This window comes from Vipera ursinii (genome assembly GCF_947247035.1).
Source record: "Vipera ursinii genome assembly, chromosome: W".
Taxonomy (NCBI): Eukaryota; Metazoa; Chordata; class Lepidosauria; order Squamata; family Viperidae; genus Vipera; species Vipera ursinii.
The window spans coordinates 37277364-37304604 of NC_139522.1; the positions used below are offsets into that span (position 1 = coordinate 37277364).

Genomic DNA, 27241 nt, shown 5'->3' on the forward strand with positions numbered 1-27241 from the left:
TCAAGCTCCATGCTGCAAGGAACGCCTTGCAAGCGGATTGTTAATCTAATTTTAGGTTTGAGCAGCCGGCAGCTACCCGTGTGGTGGATGGCCAGCCGGCTCTCAACATAGCCAATTCGCGTTTTGGTCAGGGCCCCAGTACCTTCGAATGGCAATTCCTCCGGTTGCAGCTCGTGGATCTCCTCTCGGGGGCGGCGGCTACAACAGACCGCGGCTATGTGGCCTGTTTTCTTGCAGGCCCGACACGTGGCCGACCGGAACTTGCAGAGGCTGCGCATGTGGTTTCCACCACACCCTGCGCACTTCTGCGGGTTGGTAGCATTGCCTGGGCTTGTCTGGGCGTCTGCCTCGATGGTCGGGGGTCGACTTCCGCTGGAGGAGGTCGATGCTCTGTCCACTCTCATCTGAGGCGACCTGCTGGTGGATGCTGGCTGCCAGGCCGCTGGGGTTGGCTTCCTGGACGGCCTGGACGGCCCCGCAGGCTGCCTCGTGGGCTAGGATGGCGTCCTGGGCTTCCTGGAGCAAAACCTCCTCCCTCTCGAACAGGCGCTCCTGCAGCCTCGTGTCCCGTAGGCCGCAAACCAGCCTGTCTCATAGCCGCTCCTCCAAATTTGAGAACTTGCAGGCGACGGCGGCTTCTCGTAAGGCGGCGATGAAATCGGCCCCGGACTTGTCGGGCCGCTGGTTCCTCCTCTCGAACTGGGCTCAGGCAGCCAGCTTGGATCTGCGGGGCCAGAAATTGGCATTCAGCTTAGCTACGAGGTCCCAGTAAGAGATGGTATCGATGGCCTCTGGAGCGAACAGGTTTGCGGCGACCTCAAGGAGTGCTGGTCCGCCTAGGCAGAGCAGGGCTGCCACTTTCGAGCCGTCTTCTGAGATTTGGTTAAATCTCATGTACAGCTCAACGTGCGACAGGTACCGGGCCCATTTTTCTGGGTGGCGAGTGTCGAACTCGCGGGGTTGCCCAGCTCATGCCATTGTCCCGTCGGTTGTTGCGGCGTGTGGGTGGCCGGTGGCGGTGGCTGGCGGTCGCGTTGGGAGGAAGGGAAGATTCCTCCTTCCTTCAGCGTGCGGTGCGCTCCCCAAGTGACTTCAGCTCCTTGTCAGCAGCAAATCCCACCCTCGTCGCCACTGTAATGTAGTGGGTCCGACGCAAGGAAGAGACACCAGCCAGAGTACGTATTCAGCTCTTTATTGGGGGGGGGGGTAGCGTACTGCCAGAACAAGGGCTACCTGGCCTCCTTAAATACCCAGCCAGGTAGGTGACCAGCCAATGGGGTTGGCCCTAGGTTTCCCGCCGAAACTAGGTTTCCCGCCAAAACCGGCCAGGCCAACGCCCCCTGGTGGCTGTTGCTATGCAGATGACTTGGATACATAACACTAGGGGTTGTTAACAGTCAGTTATGTCTTTTTCTACAAAGATGCATTGCTGGTGCTTCTCAAAGTTTTCAAGTCCTAGTTGCACAGTCACCTCCATTTTTTCAACCATTCTTCAGGTTCATTCATTTTACTCTCCAACAGGGCTGTAGAATCTGATATGTCTTCTTTTCTTTACTATAATAATTGCTCCGCCAAAGATCTTGAGGAGCCCTGGAGAACTTACTCAAGAACTTTTGTTGTGTATGTAGAACTGCCTGGCTAGTACTGCCACCATAACACCAGGTGGTACTGGCCGGGTGTCCTGGTTGGTTAACCTGTCTGGTGGGAAATATACAACACCGGGTTGGGTGTTACCTGGCCAGCGGGAAATTAGAGCAACCGGGTTGGCTGGTGGCATGGACATCAGTCGGATATAAAAGGACACTGGGGGGTTGGGGACTCAGTTCCATCTTGTAATCAATAAAGGCATCTTATATTATGTTGACTCGTTCCTGTGTGCACACGGTCGCCCACGCTACAACAACTTTCTTGGGGTTTAACATGGAAACCTGACCAGGGCCTTCAGTGAAACCAGCCAGTCTCTTGTTGTGTCCCATCAATGTTCATGTTTTACTTTTGCAATACTCTACTCCCAAAGTTGAATCAAATGCTGAGTCCTTCTGTAGCTAAATAATTTTAAAAAATAAAGATCCAAGGAAAGCAAGAGGGTCTGTTAGATTGTCAGAGCCCCAACAACAGCCATGGATGTGTTTCTGTGTTGCCAGACTTACTGGATCTCTCTACTTCATTTGAAATATTTTTGTCTGCTTTAAATCTTATGAGTTCTAGAAGGCTACAAATGCTTCTAGGAAAAACAAATGTGTAGTGCACTTGCCAGTTCAAAACCAATCTGAAAGAAGTGGATTCATCCTGTCTCTCTACCTTTTCAGGAAACCTTTTTGATTATCCAACTCAGGTAAACTTTTCTCCATTCATATTTTTTCTCAAATGTATCTTAAAATAATGGTTGAGTTCACATTTTTATTATGTGTCTTCAACACTACTGTCTACACAAGACAGAGTGAGTTTCATAATGTCAACTAAACACTGGATATCTTAAGGCCAGGACCTGGCATTTGGAACATACCTCCATACGACCTCTGTTGACATTGCTGATATGTCCCTGCAGGTAAAAGATTATGGTTAAATTTCTGATATTGTAATGATGAATAGTAAAGTCACCTTTCCCAACTGTTAGTGTCCAGATGTGCTAACTCCCTAAATTTTCTAGACCAACAGATCTATACAATATCAGGTTAAGGACATCAAGCAAATCATTTGGAAATGACTATTAGAATTATCATGTTTCCATATCTTCTGTCATAGAATCCACTATACTCATATATGGCATGTGTTAAAATATTTTATGCAAGCTGGCACAGATGATCACAGTATTCTCAAATGAGGAGAACTTCAAGGAAGAAAAAAATGTTTCGGGATCTACATTTACAAAATCCGTACTTCTCAACCACAGCTGCTTAAATAAAAATAGTCTTATCAAACATATTTTATTAACATTATACAGAAAGGTTCTGTTTGCTACCAAGCAGAAAGGAAGCGCAAGCAAAGTTTTCAGCTCAGTGAGATGAATCTTTACATTTCCCTAAGATTTAAAAAAGAAAAATGTTTTTTAATTTAAAATAAGCTTTACACAAATTAGCCATATGTACTGTACATTACCCTCACCCGTCTCTCATTATTTATTATACAGGGCAACATAAACATCAACCTTGACACTGTACAACATAAGAGAATGCTTATTCAAATTGCAACCCTTTTTTTCTTAAAAAATCCACAGAGTTTAGTTTAAAAATATCCAAGATGAATTTGTTCTTGCTTTTGCTTTAAAAATAAGCTTTCCTCTTTGACAACAGCTTAAAATGACTTAAGTAGAACACACTACTTTCACTTGATTTTTAAAAAAAATAAATTATTCTGCAATATTTTAAATATCCCCCTAACTTTTAAATAAAACATTTCTCCTGCAACCTTTTCAAGAAAAAAACCCCTAAATTAAGGTCATATTCTCAACTGGAATCAAATGCATCTGTTATTTTGATTCTTGGAGTAATTCTAAATTCCAACCCGAAGTAAGTCATTTCTGAAACTGGAATAAGCAGACACTAAGACAACAAAGGAACTTTGGAGTGATTCCCCCTCTTCATCAGAGTTTGCATTTCACTGAAGTGAAAATCAGGGTTCCTACAGTGCAATCCTATCTGTGCTTACATGAAAGCAAATTGCATTAACTTCAGTCAACTCAAATCCAAGAAATGGAGTAAAGAATATGCAGCCTTACTGTATTGTACATCTGGAATTACCTATGATGACCGGCACTCTTTTTCTTTCTCTCCATGGCCTCTTCATTCCTTGATACAACTTTTGCCAAACTAGTTTCCCGTAGTTGGCATGGAGCAGAGAATCCATACCTTTGATGTCCCAATTCTGTGTACTGTATAATTAGCATTTCTACAATGTAACTTATGAGTTACTCTATTTGAGTGGATAGCTTCAAATATTATTCACATATTTGGCTAAGTCATATTTACAGAATTTATACCTTGTGCTAAGGTTTGTGTTTTGGTTGATTTTAACTTAGATTGTCATACAGCTACAGTGGTTTGTAAACTTTGGTTTATCATTTACCATTTTGTATGAATCCATGACTAAGGTTAATTGGGCAAAACATGCTTATGCCATGTCTTTGTACACTGTGTGAGCCCAACTACTGTAATATGTTAGGTTCTGGTTTAGCATGTTGAATGAAGCCAGGAATTCTGTTTTGTTAACCATAACCATAATGTTAAGCGAATTAGGCTACTAGAGTTTATTCAACAAACAATGGTTTAAAAAAACCTTGGTTTAGGACAATTTGTATGCCCAAAATTATAAAGGACATCAGATTCTTTTGTTCCCTTGAGTATTAGAATTCTTCATTTGCTTTTACTGTATGAAGTATCTGCCCCAAACACTCAAGGCAAATCTATTAATTGAAGCTGGTATAACTGGGGTCACTTTTTTTCTTTCTCTCTCTCTCTCTTTTTTTAGAAATTTTATTAGTTTTTTTCCCTTACATACATATGTTCGTTTTTCAACCAGCGTGTAGTCTGGGTTCAAAAGTGCTAATACATAGTCAAGTCCTAATCTTTGGTTCTTTCCTCTAGCCATTTGTAGAATGACTCCCAGGTTTGGTAGTATTCTGTTTCTTCTTTATCTTTCAATCTCATAGTTAATCTCTGCACATTCCAATATTTTTTTAATTACTTCTTCCTCTGGTGGTATTCCTTCATTTTTCCAGTGTTGCGCAAAGGTTATTCTTGCTGCTGTTGTAATGTGTAGAACCAAATATAAACTTTGTTTATTACTCTTTTCTGGTATTATACCTAATTAAACTCTACATGTTCTCCCAACATTTTTTCTAACAAAGCATGTATTTTTTTCCAATAAGCCTTTGCTTTATCACATGTCCACCAGATATAATAATATGTGCCTGAATTATGTTTACATTTCCAACATCTATCTGACATATTTTTAAACATTTTTGCTAATCTTGCTGGTGGCAAGTGCCATCTATAAAACATTTTATATAGATTTTCTTTATACGAAGTTGACATTGTCAATTTATAATTTCTCTCCCATAATTTTTGCCATTTTTCTAGTTCTATATTATAACCAAAGTTTTTCGTCCACCTTGTCATAGTTTCTTTAGTTTGTTCACTTTCCATCTCCAAAATTAACAAAAAATTATACATTTTCTTAATTAGTTTCTCATCAGAGGTTAACAATATCTTATCAAATACAGTTTGTTCTTTATAAAACCCATACAGTTTCACATCTTTTTCATATCTATTTTGCATTTGTAGCTGTGCCCACCATGACAGGTTGATACCCTGATTATCCAGTTCTTGTCTAGATTTTAATGTGCCATCACTGGACAGCCATTTGTCCGAAATGGTATAGGGTTTCCTGCCTGAACAGGGGGTTGGACTAGATGACCTCCAAGGTCCCTTCCAACTTTTTATTATTATTATTATTATTATTATTATTATTATTATTATTATTATTATTATTATTATTATCTCTATATGTCCAAATTTTTTCAAAGTCTACCAAGTTTGCATGTGAGAAAGCTTCCGTCGTTGATAGCCACCCTGGAATTTTTACATATATTTTACTTTGATTTTTTCCCATACTGTTATCAAAGCATTTCTAATATAGTGATTTTGGAAATACTTATGAATTTTATTTTTCTCGTACCACAAAAAAGTGTGCCACCCTAATTGTAAATCGTGTCCTTCCAAATATAACAACCTTTTATTCCTGAGAGTTATCCATTCTTTCACCCATGTTACTACAGATGCTTGATAGTACAAAGCCCACGCAGGTAGCCCAAAACCTCCATTTTCCTTAGCATCTTGCAACGTTTTCATCTTTATTCTAGCTTTCTTTCCTTGCCAAACAAACTTCAAAAATAATGAATTTAAATCTTGGAAGAATTTTTTCTCAAGTTTTATCGCAATTGTTTGAAATAAAAATAAAATCTTCGGCAATATATTCATTTTAACTGTAGCAATTCTTCCTAGTATTGACAGTTGCAAATTCTTCCACTTTTCCAAGTCTAATTTTATATGTTTCAATAGCCTTATATAGTTGTTTTCTTTTATTGTTGAGCATTTGGCTGATAAGTATATACCCAAATATTTAACCTTTTTCACTATTTGTACCTCTATTGATTCTGACAATCGGTTTGTTTTTTTTGCTTATCTGTAAGATTCTTTACTATTATCTTAGTTTTTTTCTTTATTTATTTTTAATCCCGCTATTTCTCCATACTGTTCTATCTTTCCCCACAATTTAGGAATCATCTCCAGAGGTTCTTCCAAAATAAATACTAAATTGTCAGCAAATGCTTGTAACTTATATGTTTCACCCTTTATCCCCAACTCTTTAATTTCTGTATCTTGTCTAATATTTCTATTTAAAACTTCCAAGGTAAAGATGAATAACAGAGGGGATAATGGGGATCCTTGCCTTGTGCCTTTTCTTATCTCAAAGCTCTCAGTGCAAGCTCCATTCACAATCACTTTGGCTATTTGTTATATATTGTTTTTATCATATTTATAAAATTCTGTCCAAAGTCCATTATTTGTAGTTGGTGAATCATAAATTGCCAGGAGAGATTATCAAATGCCTTTTGGGCATCTAAGAATATTAGTGCCATTTGTTTCCCTGGGTGTAGCTCATAATATTCTAATACGTCTATTATCACTCTTAGATTGTTTTTAATTTGTCTCTTTGGTAAAAAGTCATTTTGATCTGAATGTATAAATTCGACTAAGTATTTTTTTCAATCTCTCAGCCATTATTGAAGTAAAAATTTTATAATCCACATTGAGCAGTAAAATCGGTGTATAGTTCTTAATCTGAGTCAAATCGGAATCTTCTTTTGGTATTAGAGTAATATTTGCTTCCATCCATGTAGATGGAAGTCTAGCTTCTAATAAAAGTCCATTGCAAACATCTTTCAGCGGTTCACTTAGTATCTCTTGGAGGTTCTAATATAGCTCTGCCGGAAGCCCATCTGGACCTGGTTTTTTTCCATTTTTTTGTCTTTTTACGGCCTCTGATATTTCCATCATTGTAACCCTTTCATCTAACATATTTTTAAATGTCTCTGAGATCTTTGGAAAATTATTTTCTTCCAGATATTTTACAGTTCTCTCTCTTGAAGTTTCCTCCTTATTGTACAATTCCTTATAGTATTCTTTGATTATCTTTTTTATTTCTTCATTTTTATATTGTAAATGACCTTTCCCATCTAGTAAGCTATATATCGTTTTCTTCCCTTTCTGTTTTTTAAGTTTATAAGCTAGCCATCTTCCTGGTTTATTGGCATTTTCGAAAAAGTTCTGTTTCACTCTCTTTATCTGTTCTGCCACTTTTTCTGAGTCCAACAGATTTAGTTTATGTTTTATTATGTCCATTTCTCTTTTCAAAGTCTTTTTTGTGGATTTCTTTGCAGTTCTAATTCTAACTTTCCAATTTTTTTTTAATAATACATATTGCTGTTTTCTCTGTTTATTTTTCCTTGCCATATATGTTATAGCTATGCCTCTAAAGTATGCTTTAGCTGTATCCAATACATTTTGTACTGTTGTATCTTCTTATTTTCTTTGAAGAAAAATTCCATTTCTTTTTTCGCTAACTCTATGAATTCTTTTTCTTTTAATATGGATTGATTTAAAGTCCATCTTGGTCTTTTTTGTATTCCTTTCCAGGTCACTTTCAGAGGGTTATGATCTGCCCATGCGCCTATTTCTATCTCAATATCCTGTATGTTCATTCTCACGTCAGCAGTCATCCAAATCTTATCAATCCTTGACCAAGATTTTTGGTTATTTGAATAAAAGGTGTATTGCAATTTTTGTGGATTAATCTCCCTCCAGACGTCTTGGATTCCAATTTCCTCTGCCATATCAAAAAATGTCTTAGGTAACCTTCTTCTTCCAGTTTTTCCTGTTTTATTGCTTTTATAATCAATTTTTCCATCTATTATTGCGTTGAAATCTCCTCTTTTTTTTCCTCTTTTATCACCAGCTGAAAAACCAGCACAAAAGTTTTCTCTTTTTCTTTTTAATCTTGAATAATCCTCCCTGGAGTGCTTTTAGTATAAATCCAAAACAAACATTACTAAGATCAGAATTGTTTCTTTCCAAGTTCCCTGACCCCTTTTCTGTGCTAGCCAATAGCACTACTATAAATTAACACTATATACTGACCAGTTTTGTATAACATCTACACAACTAAAATTGACTTTAACCCTACATTCATTACAAAAATCTATCCATTAAAAGTTTGTGACATCTACCTCTCCCTTTCATTATGTAAAAGATTGCTATAATTTCTAACAGGATAGCATTTCCAAGGACGTGAATAAAAATGAGAGGTGGATGTCTTACATTGTACCCCATTCCTAATTGCATGGATGAAATAACATAATCCTACTCCTGTCACAGGTGCCAATAATTGATTGGTATTTAGAGCCACGACAGGTCTTTCAGAGGGGACATGAAGTTGACACCTCTCAAAACCACTCTGCTTGGGGAGGGCATCAGGAAATTAAAAAAAAATCCAACAGAACCAGAGAAAAGGAGGATATAGGAAATCAGTGGTACCTTTTCTCCTTTGTCATGCAACACTTTGCTCTTCTTTAACCATGGTGAGAGCCACCCAACTATATGTCTTGTAAACAAAGCTGATGGTAGTGATTGGAAACAATTAGCCCGGAGATAAATCATCCAGGAAGTTGGTAACGTAGATCTTGATGAAACCGATTTGATATAGATACAACATAGGCTGCAAGCAGTTTCTCTCCCTTTCATATTTATTCCCTGTCCCCCAAAGTCTTAACCCTGCTGCAGTTCACTTGTTTCTGAGATGAGATGGAATGTGTACTGTGAAACACATCAAAGAGTTTTAACATGTTGCCTTCTGTCTCCCTCTCCCTCATTCCTTTTTTCCTGCTCCACTGGTTTCATTGAGGAGGGAAAGGAGATTAATAAACCGCTCCAGGATTGGGAGGAGGCATAGAGCCAGAAGTGGGCGGAGGTCCCTGTTGTTGTATGTGAGGCCCGTTCAAGTTCTGATGATGGAACCAAGAATTGTGATGTTCCAAGTAGCTTGGGGGAGAGTTATAAGAGAGTGGCTGGGGGATTTGGCTCCTGCTGGCTGGGTTATTATGAGAGTTATTGTCCCAGACGGTGGGAGATGGTGGAGAATTGCAAGCCATGGAGTCACTGTTATTTGGGCTGTCTTCCAAGGGGACCTCTCCATTTTTGTACAATTTCTTAAATTTGGATCTTCTATTCTGGAACCAGATTTTTACCTGAAGAAAGAGAGAAAATTATTTAATTTGTAGAATAGGCTGCATCCACATGTGACTTGAAGCCAGTCCTTTTCCCACCAAAGATAAACCCTCTGCTAGGGGATTCTGCACTTTCTCCACCAGCACAAGGAAAAGTATTACTTGTTCAGTTCAAGGGAAGGACTGTGGCTCAGTGGTTGGGCACATTCAACGCTTTTCATGAAATAGGTAACAGGCTCAAATCCTGGCATTTTCAAGTAAGGCTAGGAAAGACTGGATTAAATGGTTCAAAAGTCTGGTTTGGAATGTAGATTCACACATTGCACTAAACCATGACCCACAATTATGCCTAATAAGCAATACTTTGCTTAGTTTTGACTTGACATAATCAGTGAATCAAATTACTGTCCCTCAACCTGACCCTAAAACACAGAACTTTTGTGAGAATAAATCAGAGGGATAACAATGAGCTCTGCTCAAAACTCATTTGAGGAATAGGCAGAAAAAAATAAACATATCCCCCATTCCATTTGAAAAGAGGGGCTGCATGTTAGTTTCTAATATGGTCTGCCAACTGATTTGATGAAAGAAACAGGGAATTCTGGGTCATTGCAAAAAGTCAGATGACAGGCTTGCTCAAAAGGTTTTACAAGTCTTTCAAGGATGCTAAAACATTGGGATTGGGAAGACTGCCATGATGAAACTTAGGGCAGGACTAGAACAGTGGCCTAGCTTGCTGGAAGTCTCCTCAATACCATTGTAGAGTTGTGTGACTCCATCCACAACCCACTCCAGAGAAAGAGTATAAGTAAAACAAAAGAAAGTGGGTGGCAAATGGGAAGAAAGAATAAAGGATCAAAGATAGTAGAAAAGAGAAACTCTAATCAAAACAAGGAAGCAAGAAGACTTAGGAACAAAGTCTGCTGTGTTTGACAAACATCCATATTTCTTCTGGGGGTAGGGAAAAATTCTTTGCAGTTGGTAACCAATGCTATGAAATTGGCAAGTTCATATTCTGAGCAGTCAATTAAATTGTAGCTATACTGACTGTCTGATAACTCTTTAACCTGAGGAGCATCCTCCTGTCTGGTACTTTTTATATGTGTTGGACTGCAACTGTCAAAGCCCCAAGCAGAAGAGCAAAGGCATATCTGGACATTTTTAGTTCAGGAAAGGTGCATCAAATCTACTGTACTTCTGCTCAAGGTAAAAAGGTACAATGTGTGTAGTAAACAAACTGCAATTAATATATAATTCTTCTAGTATTATTCCATTTTAGAGGGCCAATAGTACATAAGGGGAGGAAGTATGCTAAACCATATGAGTGTATGCAAGCATGTATGTATGTGAGACAGTCAGGAAAACAACAGAAAAGAAATGCTAAAGAAGAGGTAGAAAGACAACTGATCAACTAAGAGATATTTTACAATCTATCAAGATTAAAGAAAGAGCTCCTCCTCATGTCCAAAGAAAAAGACATTCTGGGTATTTCATTTTCTAAAATCTGACCTTAGAAAAGGTCCTACCAAACTGACCTTGGAAGTGAAGAGACTTCCGTAGTATTTGTTGATATATTTTAATTAAGACAAGCATCACAGCCCATATATCTTGGTGATACTTACAGAAAAAACACTGACAGTATAAAATTTGGGCAGGGAAAATAAGAAACATTTGGCCAGTGAACTACAGAGATCATTTATAGAACTGTACAATTTATGCATTTTGCTCTATAGGTTTACATTATGATATGGAATATACACATCCATGGGATTTTTTTGTTAAAAAAACCCAATCTATTGGGACAGGTGTAATTCATTGATAAGAATTTCTGATTCCCAATAATTTATCAATAATAATAATAATAATAAAATGGCTACCATAATTTACAGTACAGAAATGAAAGTTTAAAGTAACCAAAACTGGGAATGGGTGGGGTGGAAAATATATGAAAAGACAGCAAGCTTCATACAATTTTGATTCTCAGAACATATTCTCAGATTCTTACTCAATTATGAGTATTTGTTGCTGGCAAAAAACTCTGATTGGCGGATCTTGGGGGTTCTATTAAATGAATAGCCCACAAGAGTAAAGTTGGCTTATATCTACCCCAAGATCATCAAACCGCTAGAGAAGTTTATGACACCTGACCCCAATCTTGTGCCTTCCAAAGTAATGGATTTCATAACCAGCCTCCTCCAGAGGTATTACATTATAATTATAGCCATATATAACAAAATCAGATAGTAGTCCATTACTTTGGAAGGCAAAGCATTAGGCTACCACCCCCCCAAAAAAAAGTCCAAACAAAAAAAACACTGGATCACTGACCATGATGACCCTAGGGGAAAATTTGTTTCTGTCATGGGGCAGTCTGTTTGTAGGAACAAAAACACTTCTGTACACCCTGAGAGCATTTTGTCGGGTGCAATTTTCAATGTGTCAGGTTGTCACCACTATGCTATGCTCTTGACCTATCAGAATCCGGACACATGCCGGATCTGGTTGTTACAGTGACCCAGCCAGAGAACTCTGTTGTGGACCTGATGGAGATAATAACACAATATGGGAAGGTTTCTGGATTTAAAGTAAATATACAGAAAACTAAAATTTTGGCTAGAAATATGACAGTTTCGCAGAAGGCTCTCCTAGAAGGATTAACTGGATTTGAGATTGTTAAAAGGGTTAAATATTTGGGGGTGATTTTGTCGCCCTCTAATACAAAGCTATATAAAAATAATTATGAAAAGTTATGGGGGAAAATTCAAAAAGAACTGGAGAGTTGGGAAAAATTGCAATTGTCTTTGTTGGGACGGATTGCAGCAGTGAAAATGAATGTCCTGCCCAAATTTTTATTCTTATTTCAAATGATACCGATTCTTAAGAAAGACTCTAACTTGGAGGAATGGCAGCGTGGTATCAATAAATTTGTGTGGGCAGGGAAAAAGCCACGAGTTAAACTTAAGATTATGCAGGATACTGGTGAGAGAGGTGGCCTTAAAATGCCTAATTTTAAATTATATTATGAAGCTGCTGCACTAGTAGGAATAAGTGATTGGATTAATTTGACACAATCGAGGTTATTAAATCTTGAGGGCCATGATCTGTTGTTTGGCTGGCATGCATATTTGTTGTATGATAAGAAGGTAGATACTGTGTTTAGGATGCATATTTTAAGACAGGCATTGCTGAGAGTTTGGAAGAAGTATAGACATAAGTTAAGCAGCAAGATACCATTGTGGGCAATCCCAAAACACGCAATAGAAAATATACATGCTGGTTTCAAACATGATGAGACTACTTACAAGGAAATTTTAAGTTTGGAAAGGAATATTTGGTGCTTGAAATCATATAGTTTCTTGCAAGAAGAGAAGGTTGTTCAGACTTGGTTTCAATATATTCAGTTACAGGCCAGGTGGAAAGAAGACCAAAAAAATGGATTTGCAACGACTGATGAAAATTTGATAAAGCAAATTAGAAATCAAGGACCAGCACATATTAAACGGATATATCTTGCATTGATAGAGATCGATTCAGAAACAGAGCTTGTTAAGGATTGTATGATAAAATGGGCCCAAAACATTCAGGAAGTTATTACAATGGACACGTGGGAAAAGATCTGGGTGAGGAATGTAAAATTCACTCAAGCTCAAAGTCTAAGAGAGAACTTTTACAAAATGTTTTATAGATGGCATCTAGATCCTAAAAAGCTTGCAAGTATGTATCCGAATTATCAGCCTAAATGTTGGAGGTGTGGTGATGAAGAGGCAACATATTTTCACATATGGTGGACATGTAAAAAGGTCAAGGCTTTTTGGATAAAAGTCTGGTGGAATATGCAGAAGATTTTTAAACGGAGGATAAAGTTTTGTCCGCAATTTTTTTTGTTGGGAATAATTGTTGACGCTACAGTTGTGGACTCTAAGTTGATGTTGAATTTAGTTACGGCAGCAAGACTTTTGATAGGTCAATATTGGAAGAAAGAGGAACTGCCGACTATACAAGAGTGGATTTTAAAGGTTTCCGACTTGGCAGAGATGGCGAAGATTTCGGCCTATTTGAAAGATTACTCGCAAGAACATTATATTATGGAATGGAGAAAATGGATTGAGTTTATCCAGAATAAGTATAGGGTCAAGAAGTTTTATCTAGCATTTGAATAAGTCTTCTTTCGTTTTCTTTTTTCTTTTTTTATTTTGTCTTCTATATATATTTAATAATGCTAAGTTTTGTTTGATCCTATATAAGTTAGAGAGTGATGGATTTTAGAATTTATAGTTGTTAGTATATGGTTGTTTATGATTGCTTTTTTATATATATATACCTTGTATTTAGCTCTGGGAAGTCCGGGGGGGAGGGGGGTTGGGGGGAGGGGGGGGGGAGGAGGGAGGGGGGGAGGGGGGGGGAAGGGGGGAGGTAGGGAGGGGACGAGGGAGGGGGAAGGGGGTTTTTTAAAGGAAAACTGTATTTTTAAAACTTTTCAATAAAAAAAAAAAAAGAATCCGGACACATGCCAACTTGCTCCCTTATTTTAGATCAGGGGTGCCAAACTGCCGGCCCACAGGCCGGATGTGTCATGGCGAAACCACGCCCACCCCATTGCGGGTAATGGGAAAAAACTCACAATACGTCATGACACGTGATGTTGCAAGTTTAACACCCATGATTTAGATCAAAGCAGTTAAGAAGCCTTGTTGTCCTCAGGGTGCTTGACTGGCTCCACATTCCAGTTCAACTTCTTTACCAGCTCCTCATGACCTGCTTAGGAGGGAAGGCTTGTGGGAGAGGATGGCAAACAAGGCAGCTTTATGTCTGAATGTGGGAGCTGAAACAGGAAGCTAACTCTTTTGGCTGTGTGTGTACATCCAATCACATGTTTGGTTTACATCTGTTTAAGAATATCATGTCAAGCATGGTGAGTGAGCATTTGACAAAAGACCATAATATTTTAATAGGAGTCCAAAAAGTTTAGTTTTTATCAGATTAATTAAGAGGTAACATGTCCACAGAACTAAATCCATGTTTGCCTAAAATCCAAGCTTGTGATAAATGACTCCTTTCTATTTTGGTAACCATCCTAGCGTTTCCTTTGTTGTGAACTGTGATTTAAAAGACGACTCTTTTCAAGGCTGAGGCTGAGGCCTTTAATCTGCTGAGGCCCTGCTAACACAATTTTTGCTAGATATTTTTGTGTAATTAATTAATTATAATTAATTAATTAATTTTCTAATGGAACAAATCTCAATCTCATTCTTTCTAAGTTGCTTTTCCTCTCCTATCCTCAAAATTTTTCAGCACTTCCAGGTGGCAAGGCTCCGTCGATGGCGGTCATTTCTGACTGTCAGCCCCGTTGCCCCGTTTAAATTGCGAAAACAGCGACAATCAGCTGTTTCGCGGTTTGGGAATCCCCCCTCGGGAGAAGAGGGGGGGTGAGCATTCAGGTAGAGGTAGAGCTCCCCTAGACCCCCAGAATTATCACTCTGGGGGTCGAACGGTGAGAGCTCCCTCGGAGCCTGAATTGGCTCCAGACTTGGGGACTCCTCTGTTTCAAGGCTTTGAAACAGAACAGGACGCTGCAACCATCCCTGCTCCCAATATTGTACTTTGGATTACTTGGATGCAGGCAGAGCTGAGCAGGAGAATATTGAAACAGCGCCAGAATAAATCTTTAGAGAAAGTGGGAAGAACAAAGAATAAGGAAAATAAAATAAAAGAAGGAGGAAGATATAAAGTGGATTTTTAAAGTTGTAAAAGACTCTGTTAAAAACATTTGAAGTTGGCTCAAAAGTGATTTAAAAGTCTTGGATAGTTAACAGTGAAGCAACTAAGTTGCAATTTGGGCGGAAAAGTGAAAGTGAGAAACGAAAGTTAATTGGGTGTTAAAATGGCTTCCAAACCACCTAGATTCTCTGCTTCTAAAAGTGCGGGGGCTTGACCAGTTCAACAATCTGGACTTCAAACATTGATGCCACCCCCGCAGCACCTACACCTATACTCACATTGACATTAAAAGACTTACAAGATGCTTTAAAACTTCAATATGAGCAAATATCTGAGCTCAATAATGAGAAAAATAAGGAAATACGAGAGGATATTTTGCCGGCATTTCAGGGACTGACAGTTTGTACTGAGAATCTGAATGAACGTGTGGAAGAAGTTAAGCAAAATAATTTGATATTGGAAGCTAAAATCAGTGAAGCTGAGAATAAAATGGATAAAATTGATGATGAGGTGGTAATGACACAATGTAGAGACATGGAGTTTGCCTTGAGGATCAGAGGTCTGAAAGAAAATACACAAGAAAACTTGGAAGAGATGTTGGCAAAAGCTGTGGCACCTATTTTGGGTTGGCGAGCTGAAGATTTTATACTGGAAATAGACAAAATATTTCATGTCAATTCCTGGATTGCTAGACAAATAAAACTACCAAGTGATGTGGTTGTTTACTTCACAAAGAGAAAAATCAGAAATGCAATCATACAAGCCTTTTATAACAACAGATTTAAAGTGGCTGATCAAGAGGTTTTAATTTTGAAAGAAATACCACCTAGAATTTTAAGAAATAGGAAAGAATTTGTTTTTCTGGCAGATGAATTTAAAAAATGACAGATTCATTTTAGATGGGAGATACCAACTGGGATAGTGGTGAATTATGTTGGTACAAGATATCGTCTTAATACAGTTCTGAAGGCACGAGATTTTTATTGTAATATACCGAAGGCAGACTCACCGACATCCCCAGAAATTAAAAGAAGAAAGGAAAAAGAAGTGCGACAGACACAATTGGAAGATACACAGCAAGATGAAGAAATGGTCTCGCTGATTTCAAAAGAAACACAGCAAACTTTGGAAATTGCGCGGCCCTTGGCTCCATTAGAAGAATCAAGGGCTCAAAGAGTGACACGGGCTGCAACCAGACGAAAGGAACAACAACAACAACAGAAACAATATACTACAATTACAACTCAAGAATCTACTTACTGTATACTGAAGCAGTGGGAGGAGCGAGACCAAAGAAGCAGATGCTTGTGGATCTGCAAGATACGCTCCGAAAGCTTCAAGTCACACAAAATGGTGACAAAGTTTCTAACATGGAACGTTAATGGTTTAAATTCATCGCAAAAGAGAAAGAAAATATTTCAGTACTTGAAACAATTTAAAAATGATGTTATATGCTTGCAGGAAATGCATATCCATGTATCTGATCAAAAATATTTGATAAACTCTAGATTGGGTATGCAGTTTATTGCATCTGCTCCAGAAAAGAAAAATGGTGTAGTCATTTATGTGAAGAAGAATTTAACAGCTAACTTAATTGAAGCAGATAAACAAGGAAGATATATTATAATTGAACTTTTAATAGAAGGGAAGAAAATATTTTTAATTGGATTATATGCACCTAATCAACAGCAAGGAGAATTTTATAAACTTCTACATAATAAAATAATTCAATGGGATTATAAATCGTGTATTTTAATGGGAGACTGGAATGGAGTATTGGACACACAAAAAGATAACAAAGGACCTTTTAAAAGCACTCCAAATCATGCTAGATTGCCTAAATCTTTTTTTGACATGAAAGATGATCTGGAACTGAGATGTTTGGAGAGAACGAAACGTGGAAGAAAGGGATTTTACTTTTTTTTCTGACAGACATCAATCTTTCTCCAGGATTGACTTTGTATTAACTACTAATGATTGTTTTTTCTAGGGTTAAGAAGATCAAGATATGTCCAAGAATCTTATCAGACCACAGTCCAGTATGGATGAAATTGGAGAAGGGGAAGGAAGATAGGAGATCTTGGAGATTAAATGAAAATCTGTTTAGATATGAAGAAAATGTGGAAGAATGTAAAATACAAATGAAAGAATTTTTTACTATAAACATGCACAAGGGTACTCCAATTGAAATGGTTTGGGATGCAAGTAAAGCTTATATGAGAGGAGTTTTAATATATTTGAATAATAAATATAGACGTAGATTTGAATATAAGCGTAAAGAGTTAGAGGAGGAAATAAAGATGAAAGAGAGGGCTTTTATCTTGAACTCATCTAATAAGAGGTTGAAAGAAGCAATTAATTTGTTAAGAGGGCAGTTTGATATGTTGATGGCAGATCAAGTGGCAACTAACTTACGATATGTTAAACATAATACTTTTTACAATGCTAATAAGCCAGGTAGATGGTTAGCTTATTTGTTAAGGAAAAAACAAAAGTCACGTAATATAGACAAGATAGAATATAAGGGTAAAGAGGTGTTTCAACAAAATCTTATTAAAAAGGCTTTTGTTGAATTTTATTCTAAATTATATGCAAGGGATATAACTCAAGGTTTAGATATAGATAGGTATTTACAAGAAGTGAATATCCCTACACTTACACAAGAACAGAAGGAAGGGATGAATCAACCGATAACTGCTAAAGAAATTATTTTAGCAATTAAACAACAAAAAGTGGGTATGACACCTGGAACAGATGGTTTGACAGCCACTTATTATAAAAAATTACAATTAGAGTTGGTGGAACCTTTGAAAGAATTATTTAGGACAATTCAATCTGGAGGGGAAGTGCCTCCATCGTGGAGAACAGCTTTTATATCATTGATTCCAAAGGAAGATCAAGATCTTACCCAATCAAAAAATTACAGACCTATATCGCTTCTAAATACAGATTATAAGATATTTGCAAAGATCTTAGCAAATAGATTAATGAAGGTTATGCAGCAAATGATTTATAGTGATCAAACAGGATTTATAAGTGTTAGACAAATGAAAAGTAATGTGAGATATATTGTAAACGTATTAGAATATTTGGAAAGAAATAATCAAGTCCCTGCAGCATTGATTTTTTTGGATGCTGAAAAGGCGTTTGATCAATTGAACTGGCAATTTTTATTTAAAGTTTTAGAGAAGATGGAGTTTGGTGATAAGTTTTCACAACCTATTAGGGCAATATATCAGAAACAAACAGCCCAAATAATAATTAATGGTAGTTTAACAGAAGCTTGCAAAATTGAAAAGGGCACAAGACAGGGATGTCCATTGTCACCATTGCTGTTTGTTTTAACATTGGAAATATTATTGATTAAGATACGTGACTCAAATAAAATAAAGGGAATTAAAATTAATGATCAAGATTATAGATTGAGAGTGTTTGCAGATGACTTGGTTATTACATTAGGTCAACCGACTCAGTCGGTTATAGATTTAATGGAAATAATTTTGCAATATGGACAGGTTTCTGGATTTGAGGTTAATAGGCAAAAACTAAACTTTTGTCTAAAAATATGACTACAGAACAAAAGGTAGTTTTAGAAAAATTAACAGGATTTGAAATAGCTAAAAAGATTAAATATTTGGGGGTATATCTTTCAGATTCAAATGTGAAATTATACAAAAATAATTATGAATTGTTATGGTTAAAAATACAAAAAGAATTAGATACTTGGAAAAAATTACAACTGTCTTTATTGGGAAGAATTGCAGCAGTAAAAATGAATGTTTTACCAAAATTTTTATTTTTGTTTCAAATGATAGCTATACTTAAAAAAGATTCAAATTTGGAGGAATGGCAGAAAGGTATTAACAAATTTGTTTGGGCAGGGAAAAGACTGAGAGTAAAACTTAAGATAATACAAGATATACGTGAAAGAGGTGGTCTTAAAATGCCTAATTTTAAATTATATTATGAGGCTGCGGCTTTATCGTCAATTAGTAATTAGTTTAATTTAACAGAAGGAAGATTATTGAATGTTGACGGATGTGATTTATTATATGGTTGGCATGCATATTTATTGTATGATAAAAGGTGGATAATATCTTTAAGACACATATATTAAGGTATGCTCTGTTGCGAGTCTGGAAAAAATACCGATACAAGTTAAATTATAAAATACCAATTTGGGCAATACCTAAACATGCAATAGAAAATATAAGTCTGGGATTTAAACATGCTGTGACCACATATAAAGCATGCGGACCTGGCTTGCATCACGGAGACTTGGTTGGGCCCAGAGGGTGGGGTCCCTTTGGTTGATCTTTGCCCACCAGGCTTCCGGGTGCTACACCAGCCTCGAGCTCAGGGTAGGGGTGGGGGAGTGGCGGTGATCGTTAGGGAGACCTTATGTCCGCGGGAGACCACCGTTCCTCAGATAGTCGGGTGTGAGTCTCTCTTTATGAGATTTGGCTCTGGGGCGCAGTTGGGCTTGCTGCTCGTGTACATTTCGCCTAGTCGCGTAGCGGCAGCCCTGCCAGAGCTGCTCGATGTCCTCTCAGGGTTGGTGGTTGAGTTCCCCAAACTTATAGTTTTGGGAGACGTCAACCTACCATCCCTGGGAGGTTCATCTGAGCTTGCTCGGGAGTTCATGGCTTCCATGACGGCCATGGACCTGACGCAGATAATTTCTGAGCCAACTCATGAGGGAGGCCACACCCTTGACCTGATTTTCTTATCTGGACGGTGGTTGGATGATCTTGGTGGGGGCTTTCCACTTACTATGCCCCTGTCATGGACCGATCATCACCTCCTGCGGCTGGTCTTCCATTTTGCCACCCCTCGCCGTGGAGGTACGGAGCCAACTAGATGGTACCGCCCCAGACGCCTAATGGATCCTGAGAGATTCCAAGCGGCGCTGGGGTCTCCACCTGCCTCCATTGCTCACAGCTCGGCGGATGCCTTAGTGGAAGCCTGGGAAAGGGCAGCCACTGAGGCACTCGACCGGGTTGTACCCTTGCGGCCCCTGACCCGGCGCAGATCCCAGCGAGCTCCATGGTTCTCCGCGGAGCTCCGGGAGATGAAGCGGCGGAAACGGGGCCTAGAGAGCTGCTGGAGGTCCAGCCGATCTGAACCCGACCGATTGCGGTTAAGAACCTACATTAGGTCTTATCTCGCTGCGATGAGGGAGGCGAGGTGTAATTACTTCTCTACCCTCATCGCGTCCGCAGACAATCGCCCGGCCGCCTTGTTTAGGGTGACTCGCTCCCTTCTTAATCAGGAGGTGAGGGAGGATCCCTTGCAGGGTCGTGCCGAGGAGTTTGGTCAACATCTGTCCGATAAAATCGCTCGGATTCGGACCGGTTTGGACTCCAGCTGGGCAGAGTCTGACGATCAGGACACGGGCGGTCTTGTCAATGTTATCTGGGAGGAGTTCGATTCTGTGACCCCTGATGAAGTGGACAGGATTATGGGGAAGCTGAGTTCCACCACATGCTTATTGGACCCGTGCCCTTCTTGGCTGGTTTACGCAGCTAGGGAGAGGACACGAGGCTGGCTCCAGGCGGTTATATCTGCTTCTTTGAGTGAGGGTTATTTCCCCACCGTCTTGAAGGAGGCGGTGGTGAGACCTCTCCTGAAGAAGCCTGCCTTGGACCCAGCTGTATTGAACAACTTCCGTCCAGTCTCCAACCTTCGCTTTCTTGCGAAGGTTGTTGAGAGTGTGGTGGCGCATCAGCTCCCTCTGGTCCTGGATGAAGCGGATTACCTGGACCCTTACCAATCGGGTTTCAGGCCCGGGCACAGCACGGAGACGGCATTGGTCGCTCTGGTGAATGATCTCTGGAGGGCTCGGGATAGGGGGTATTCCTCTGTCCTAGTCCTATTAGACCTCTCGGCGGCTTTCGATACCATCGACCATGGTATCCTGCTGCAGCGTCTCAGGGGATTGGGAGTGGGAGGCACGGTTTTTCAGTGGTTCTCCTCCTATCTCCTGGGACGCTCGCAGTCGGTGTTGGCAGGGGGGCAGAGGTCGACCCCTAGGACTCTCGCTTGTGGAGTTCCTCAGGGGTCGGTCCTCTCGCCTCTCCTGTTCAACATCTATATGAAGCCGCTGGGTGAGATCATTCGTGGTTTTGGAGTTGGGTGTCATCAATATGCTGATGATACCCAACTTTTTATTTCGACCCCAAACCACCCCAGTGATGCCCTCGCTGTGATGTCCCGTTGCCTGGAGGCGGTTCGGGTCTGGATGGGGAGGAACAGACTTCAACTCAACCCTGACAAGACTGAGTGGCTGTACATTCCGGCTTCCCGAGACACCTGGGATGTTCCACCTCTTTCTATGGGGGGTGAGCTTTTACCCCCTGTGGATAGGGCTCGCAACTTGGGAGTCCTCCTAGATTCACGACTCACTTTGGAGGATCACATAGTGGCCGTGACTAGGGGGGCTTTTGCCCAGGTTCGCCTGGTGTGCCAGTTGCGGCCCTATCTAGATCGGGAGGCCTTGTGTACGGTCACTCATGCGCTCGTGACCTCTCGCCTAGACTACTGTAACGCTCTCTACATGGGACTTCCCTTGAAGACTACTCGGAGGCTCCAACTGGTACAGAATGCGGCCGCGAGAGTTGTCTTGGGAGTTTCCCGGTACTCCCATGTTACACCTTTGCTCCGTGAGCTGCATTGGTTGCCAGTTGTCTTCCGGGTAAGGTTCAAGGTTTTGGTTATGATCTTTAAGTCCCTACATGGCATGGGTCCGCGATACCTCGAGGACCACCTGCTGCCGGCGTCGACTCCCCTCCGCCCTGTGCGCGCCCACAGAGAGGGCCTCCTCAGGGTGCCTCCTGTCAAGGAATGTCGACTGGTGGCCCCCAGGGGGAGGGCCTTCTCTGTGGGTGCTCCGGCGTTATGGAATCAACTGCCAGTCGAGCTCCGGATGGCATCAGACCTCCGATCCTTCCGTCGCGGGTTGAAGACCCATTTATTTGAACTAGCGGGTCTGGCCTGATGGGGGTACTTGGGTTTTTTATTGGTTTGTTTTAGTATTCTGGTTTTAACTTGGGCATTAATTTAATTATTTTTTAATGTTTGTATTGGTGTTTATATTTATGCCCTGTGAACCGCCCTGAGTCCCTTTGGGAGAAGGGCGGTATAAAAAAAAATCTCAATAAATTAAATTAAATATTCTCACACTGGAAAGGAATGTATGGCAATTAAAGCCATTTAATACTTTAAAAGAAGGGAAAATAGTACAAACTTGTTTCAGTATGGCCAGATACAAGCTAGATGGAAAGAAGATCAGAAAATTGGCATTTCAACAACAGATGAAAATCTGGTAAAACAAATTAGAGATCAAAGTCAAGCACATATACTGTAAGAAGGATATATAATGCATTGATAGAAATAGATTCAGAAACGGAACTTGTTAAAGATTGTATGATAAAATGGGCCCAGAATATTCAAGAGCCAATAATGATGGATGTTTGGGGAAAAATTTGGGTCAGAAACATAAAATTTACCCAGGCACAAAACTTAAGAGAGAATTTTTATAAGATGTTTTATAGATGGCACTTAGATCCTAAAAAATTAGCATGTATGTATTCAAATTATCAGCCTAAATGTTGGAGGTGTGGTTGTGAGGACGCAACGTACTACCATATATGGTGGACTTGTAAAAAAGTTAAAGACTTTTGGATTAAAATTTGGTGGAATATGCATAAGATATTTAAGAAAAAGATAAGGTTTACTCCACAGATATTTCTACTGGGTATTATTACTGATTGTACTGTTATATACCCCTTCATGGATTACTGCCTTGTCGTGGCGAAGGGGCTTGCGTAATTCAATGAAGCTATGAGCTATGCCATGCAGGGCCACCCAAGACGGAAAGGTCATAGCAGAGAGTTCTGACAAAACGTGATCTACTGGAGAAGGAAATGGCAAACCACTCCAGTATCTTTGCCATGAAAACCCTATGGACAGTACCAAAAGGCAAAACGATATGACGCTGGAAGATGAGCCCCTCAGTTCGGAAGGCGTCCAATATGCTACTGGGGAAGAGCAGAGGGCTAGTACTAGTAGCGCCAGAAAGAATGAAGTGACTGGGCCAAACCCGAAAGGACGCTCAGCTGTGAATGTGTCTGGTGGTAAAAGGAAAGTCCGATGCTGTAAAGATTTTTTTTCCATAGGAACCTGGAATGTAAGATCCATGAATCAAGGAAAGCTGGACGTGATCAAACAAGAGATGACAAGACTAAACATCGACATCTTAGGTATCAGCGAACTAAAATGGACAGGAATGGGTGAATTTAATTCAGATGACCATCAGGTATACTACTGCGGGCAAGAATCCCTCAGAAGAAATGGAGTAGCCTTCATAGTCAATAAAAGAGTAGGAAAAGCAATACTGGGATACAATCCTCAAAATGACAGAATGATCTCAGTTCGAATCCAAGGCAAACCATTCAATATCACAGTAGTCCAAGTCTATGCCCCAACCACCAGTGCTGAAGAGGATGAAATTGACCAGTTCTATGAAGCTCTACAGCACCTTATAGAACTAACACCAAAAAATGATGTCCTTATCATCATGGGGGATTGGAATGCTAAAGTAGGAAGCCAAAAGATAACCGGAATAACAGGCAAGTTTGGCCTTGGAGTACAAAATGAAGCAGGGCACAGGCTGATAGAATTTTGTCAAGAGAATACGATGGTCATAGCAAACACTCTTTTCCAACAACCCAAGAGACGGCTCTACACATGGACATCACCAGATGGTCAACACAGAAATCAGATTGACTATATGCTCTGCAGCCAAAGATGGAAGATGGACTATATGCTCTGCAGCCAAAGAAGCTCTATACAGTCAGTAAAAACAAGACCAGGAGCTGACTGTGGCTCAGACCATGAGCTTCTTGTTGCAAAGTTTAGGCTTAAATTAAAGAAAGTAGGGAAAAGCGCTAGGCCAGTCAGGTATGAATTAAATCATATCCCTGTTCAATATACAGTAGAGGTGACATAGATTTAAGGAATTAGATCTGATAGACAGAGTGCCTGAAGAATTATGGACAGAGGTTCGCAACATTGTACAACAGGTAGCAACCAAAATCATCCCAAAGAAAAAGAAATGCAAGAAAGCAAAATGGCTGTCTGAGGAAGCTTTGCAAATAACTGAGGAAAGGAGGGAAGCGAAAGGCAAGGGGAAAAAAGAAAGATACACCCAATTGAATGCAGAATTCCAAAGAATAGCTAGAAGAGATAAGAATGCCTTCTTAAATGAACAATGCAAAGAAATAGAAGAAAACAATAGAATAGGGAGGACCAGAGATCTTTTCAAGAAAATTGAAGAGATGAAAGGAACGTTTCATGCAAAAATGGGCATGATAAAGGACGAAAATGGCAGGGACCTAACAGAGGCAGAAGAGATTAAGAAGAGGTGGCAAAATTACACAGAAGAACTATACAAGAATGAGCTTAATGTCCCTGATAATCACAATGAGGTGGTCACTGACCTCGAGCCAGATATCCTAGAATGTGAAGTGAAGTGGGCCTTAGAAAAGCTGAGCAACAAGAAAGCTAGTGGAGGTGACAGTATTCCAGCTGAGCTATTCAAAATCTTAAAAGACGATGCAGTAAAAGTGCTACACTCAATTTGCCAGCAAATTTGGAAAACTCAACAGTGGCCACAGGATTGGCAAAGATCAGTTTACATTCCCATTCCAAAGAAAGGCAGTGCCAAAGAATGTTCAAACTATTGCACCATTGCACTCATTTCACATGCTAGTAAAGTTATGCTTAAAATTCTACAAGCTAGACTCCAGCAGTATGTGGATCGAGAACTACCAGAAGTACAGGCAGGATTTTGAAGAGGCAGAGGAACTAGAGATCAAATTGCTAACATATGCTGGATCATGGAGAAAGCTAGAGAGTTCCAGAAAAACATCTACTTCTGCTTCATTGACTATGCTAAAGCCTTTGATTGTGTGGATCATAACAAACTGTGGCAAGTCCTTAAAGAGATGGGCATACCAGACCATCTTATTTGTCTCTTGAGAAACCTATATGCGGACCAAGAAGCAACAGTGAGAACTGGACACGGAACCACTGATTGGTTCAAAATTGGGAAAGGAGTCCGGCAAGGCTGTATACTGTCGCCTTGCCTATTTAACTTATATGCAGAGCACATCATGAGAAAGGCAGGGCTAGATGAATCAAAAGTTGGAATTAAGATTGCCGGAAGAAACATCAACAACGTAAGATATGCAGATGATACCACTCTAATGGCAGAAAGTGAAGAGGAACTAAAGAGCCTCTTGTTGCGAGTGAAGAAGGAGAGTGCAAAACTTGGGTTGAAACTAAACATTAAGAAAACCAAGATCATGGCATCCGGCCCTCTCAATTCCTGGCAAATAGATGGGGAAGCAATGGAGGTAGTGACAGATTTTATTTTCCTGGGCTCCAAGATCACTGCAGATGGGGACTGTAGCCAAGAAATTAAAAGACGCTTGTTCCTCGGGAGGAAAGCAATGGCAAATCTAGACAGCACAGTAAAAAGCAGAGACATCACCCTGTCAACAAAAGTGCGTATAGTCAAGGCTATGGTCTTCCCAGTTGCAATGTATGGCAGTGAAAGTTGGACCATAAGAAAGGCTGAGCGCCAAAGAATTGAAGCCTTTGAACTATGGTGCTGGAGAAGACTCCTGCGAGTCCCTTGGACTGCAAGGCGATCAAACCGGTCAGTCCTAGAGGAGATCAACCCTGACTGCTCTTTAGAAGGCCAGATCCTGAAGCTAAAACTCAAATACTTTGGCCACCTAATGAGAAGGAAGGACTCACTGGAGAAGAGCCTAATGCTGGGAAAGATTGAGGGCAATAGAAGAAGGGGACGACAGAGAATGAGGTGGCTGGATGGAGTCACTGAAGCATTAGGTGTGAGCTTAAATGGACTCCAGAAGATGGTAGAGGACAGGAAGGCCTGGAGGAACATTGTCCATAGGGTCGCGATGGGTCGGACACGACTTCGCAACTAACAACAACAACAACAAAACTGTTATATAAACTAAATTGATGTTGAATTTAATAACAGCAGCAAGACTTTTGGTTTGGCAATATTGGAAGAGGGAGGAACTGCCTACTATAGAAGAGTGGACTCTAAAAGTTTCAAACTTGGCAGAAATGGCAAAAATTTCGGCATATTTGAAAGAACAGTCGCAACAGAGATATATCTCGGAATGGAGAAGATGGATTGATTATATTCAGAATAAATATGGGACTAAAAACTTTCACCTAGCATATGAATGAATATTAGAATTATAAGATGTATTATTATTTACTTATGTTTAAGGGGAGTTAAAGTGTGATAGGATTTAAAGCGTATTTATAGTTGGTTAGCATATTTTAGCTTAAGTTTGTTAGAGGCAATACCCTGTATTCAGCTCTGGGAAGTCTGGGGGGGAGGGGGGGGAGGGAGGGGGTGTGGGGGGGAGGGGGAGGGAAGGAGTATATGTTTAAAATGTACTGTAAAACTTTTCAATAAAAAAAAGAAAAGGTTTTTTTCAAAAAAAACAAGTTACATCAGGGTGAGGCAATAAGTTTCCCACATTTTACCCTCTATGTAAAAAAGTATCTCAGAGAATACACTCAGTGTCTGTCTCAAACATGGAAAAAATGGCCAAAAGAATAAGGAAACCAAGACTATAGAAGACTTCTTTCTTCTAAAGAAGCAAATGTCTTTACCCTGCCTATCAGTTCTTCTCTCAGACCTCTGAGGTATAGACTCCTAAAACTCTGCACATGTCCTAGATAGACAGAAGTTTTATGCCAAAGGACACTAGCACATGCAGAATAGCATTTATCCTGATAAACACACTTTGCAGAAGGGAACTTTAGTTTTGAAGAGGAAAAATCTCTACTGTTGATTTGTGTCTGGTGAGGACAATGAAAGAAACTGCTTTGACCCTATACTTTCTTTGTAGGAGAAAGTGAAAGGTGTCAGAAAAGAAAAAGCCATTTGCACCATCATATTCAATTACCTAAATATGTTGTGGACTTTGATTAAGATGTATTATAAATTGTATTATAATTTATTACAATGTTTATATTTAGTTTTATCCTGATTAAAAGGATAGTCAGTTAAGTCCTGACAACCAACTGTAGGACAGCACACACACACACACCCAGAGAAAGAAATATTTTGGGGAATATTAAAAAGGCAGAATATTATATTTCCCCAAACCCCCAGGTCTCTCTGCC

At 39.8% G+C, this 27241-nt stretch overlaps 1 protein-coding gene across 1 annotated transcript in view; it reads right to left on the bottom strand.

Annotated features, from left to right (window-relative positions):
* Window positions 1–8974: 8974 nt before the first annotated feature.
* Window positions 8975–27241, bottom strand: part of LOC310648269 (homeobox protein DLX-3-like) — a gene marked incomplete at both ends in the record, with an annotated part of 44787 nt that continues 26520 nt past the window's right edge. The window contains one exon of the mRNA XM_083376021.1: window positions 8975–9304. Within this exon, the coding sequence (XP_083232147.1) occupies window positions 8975–9304 (330 nt within the window). The remainder of the gene's footprint in view (window positions 9305–27241) is intronic.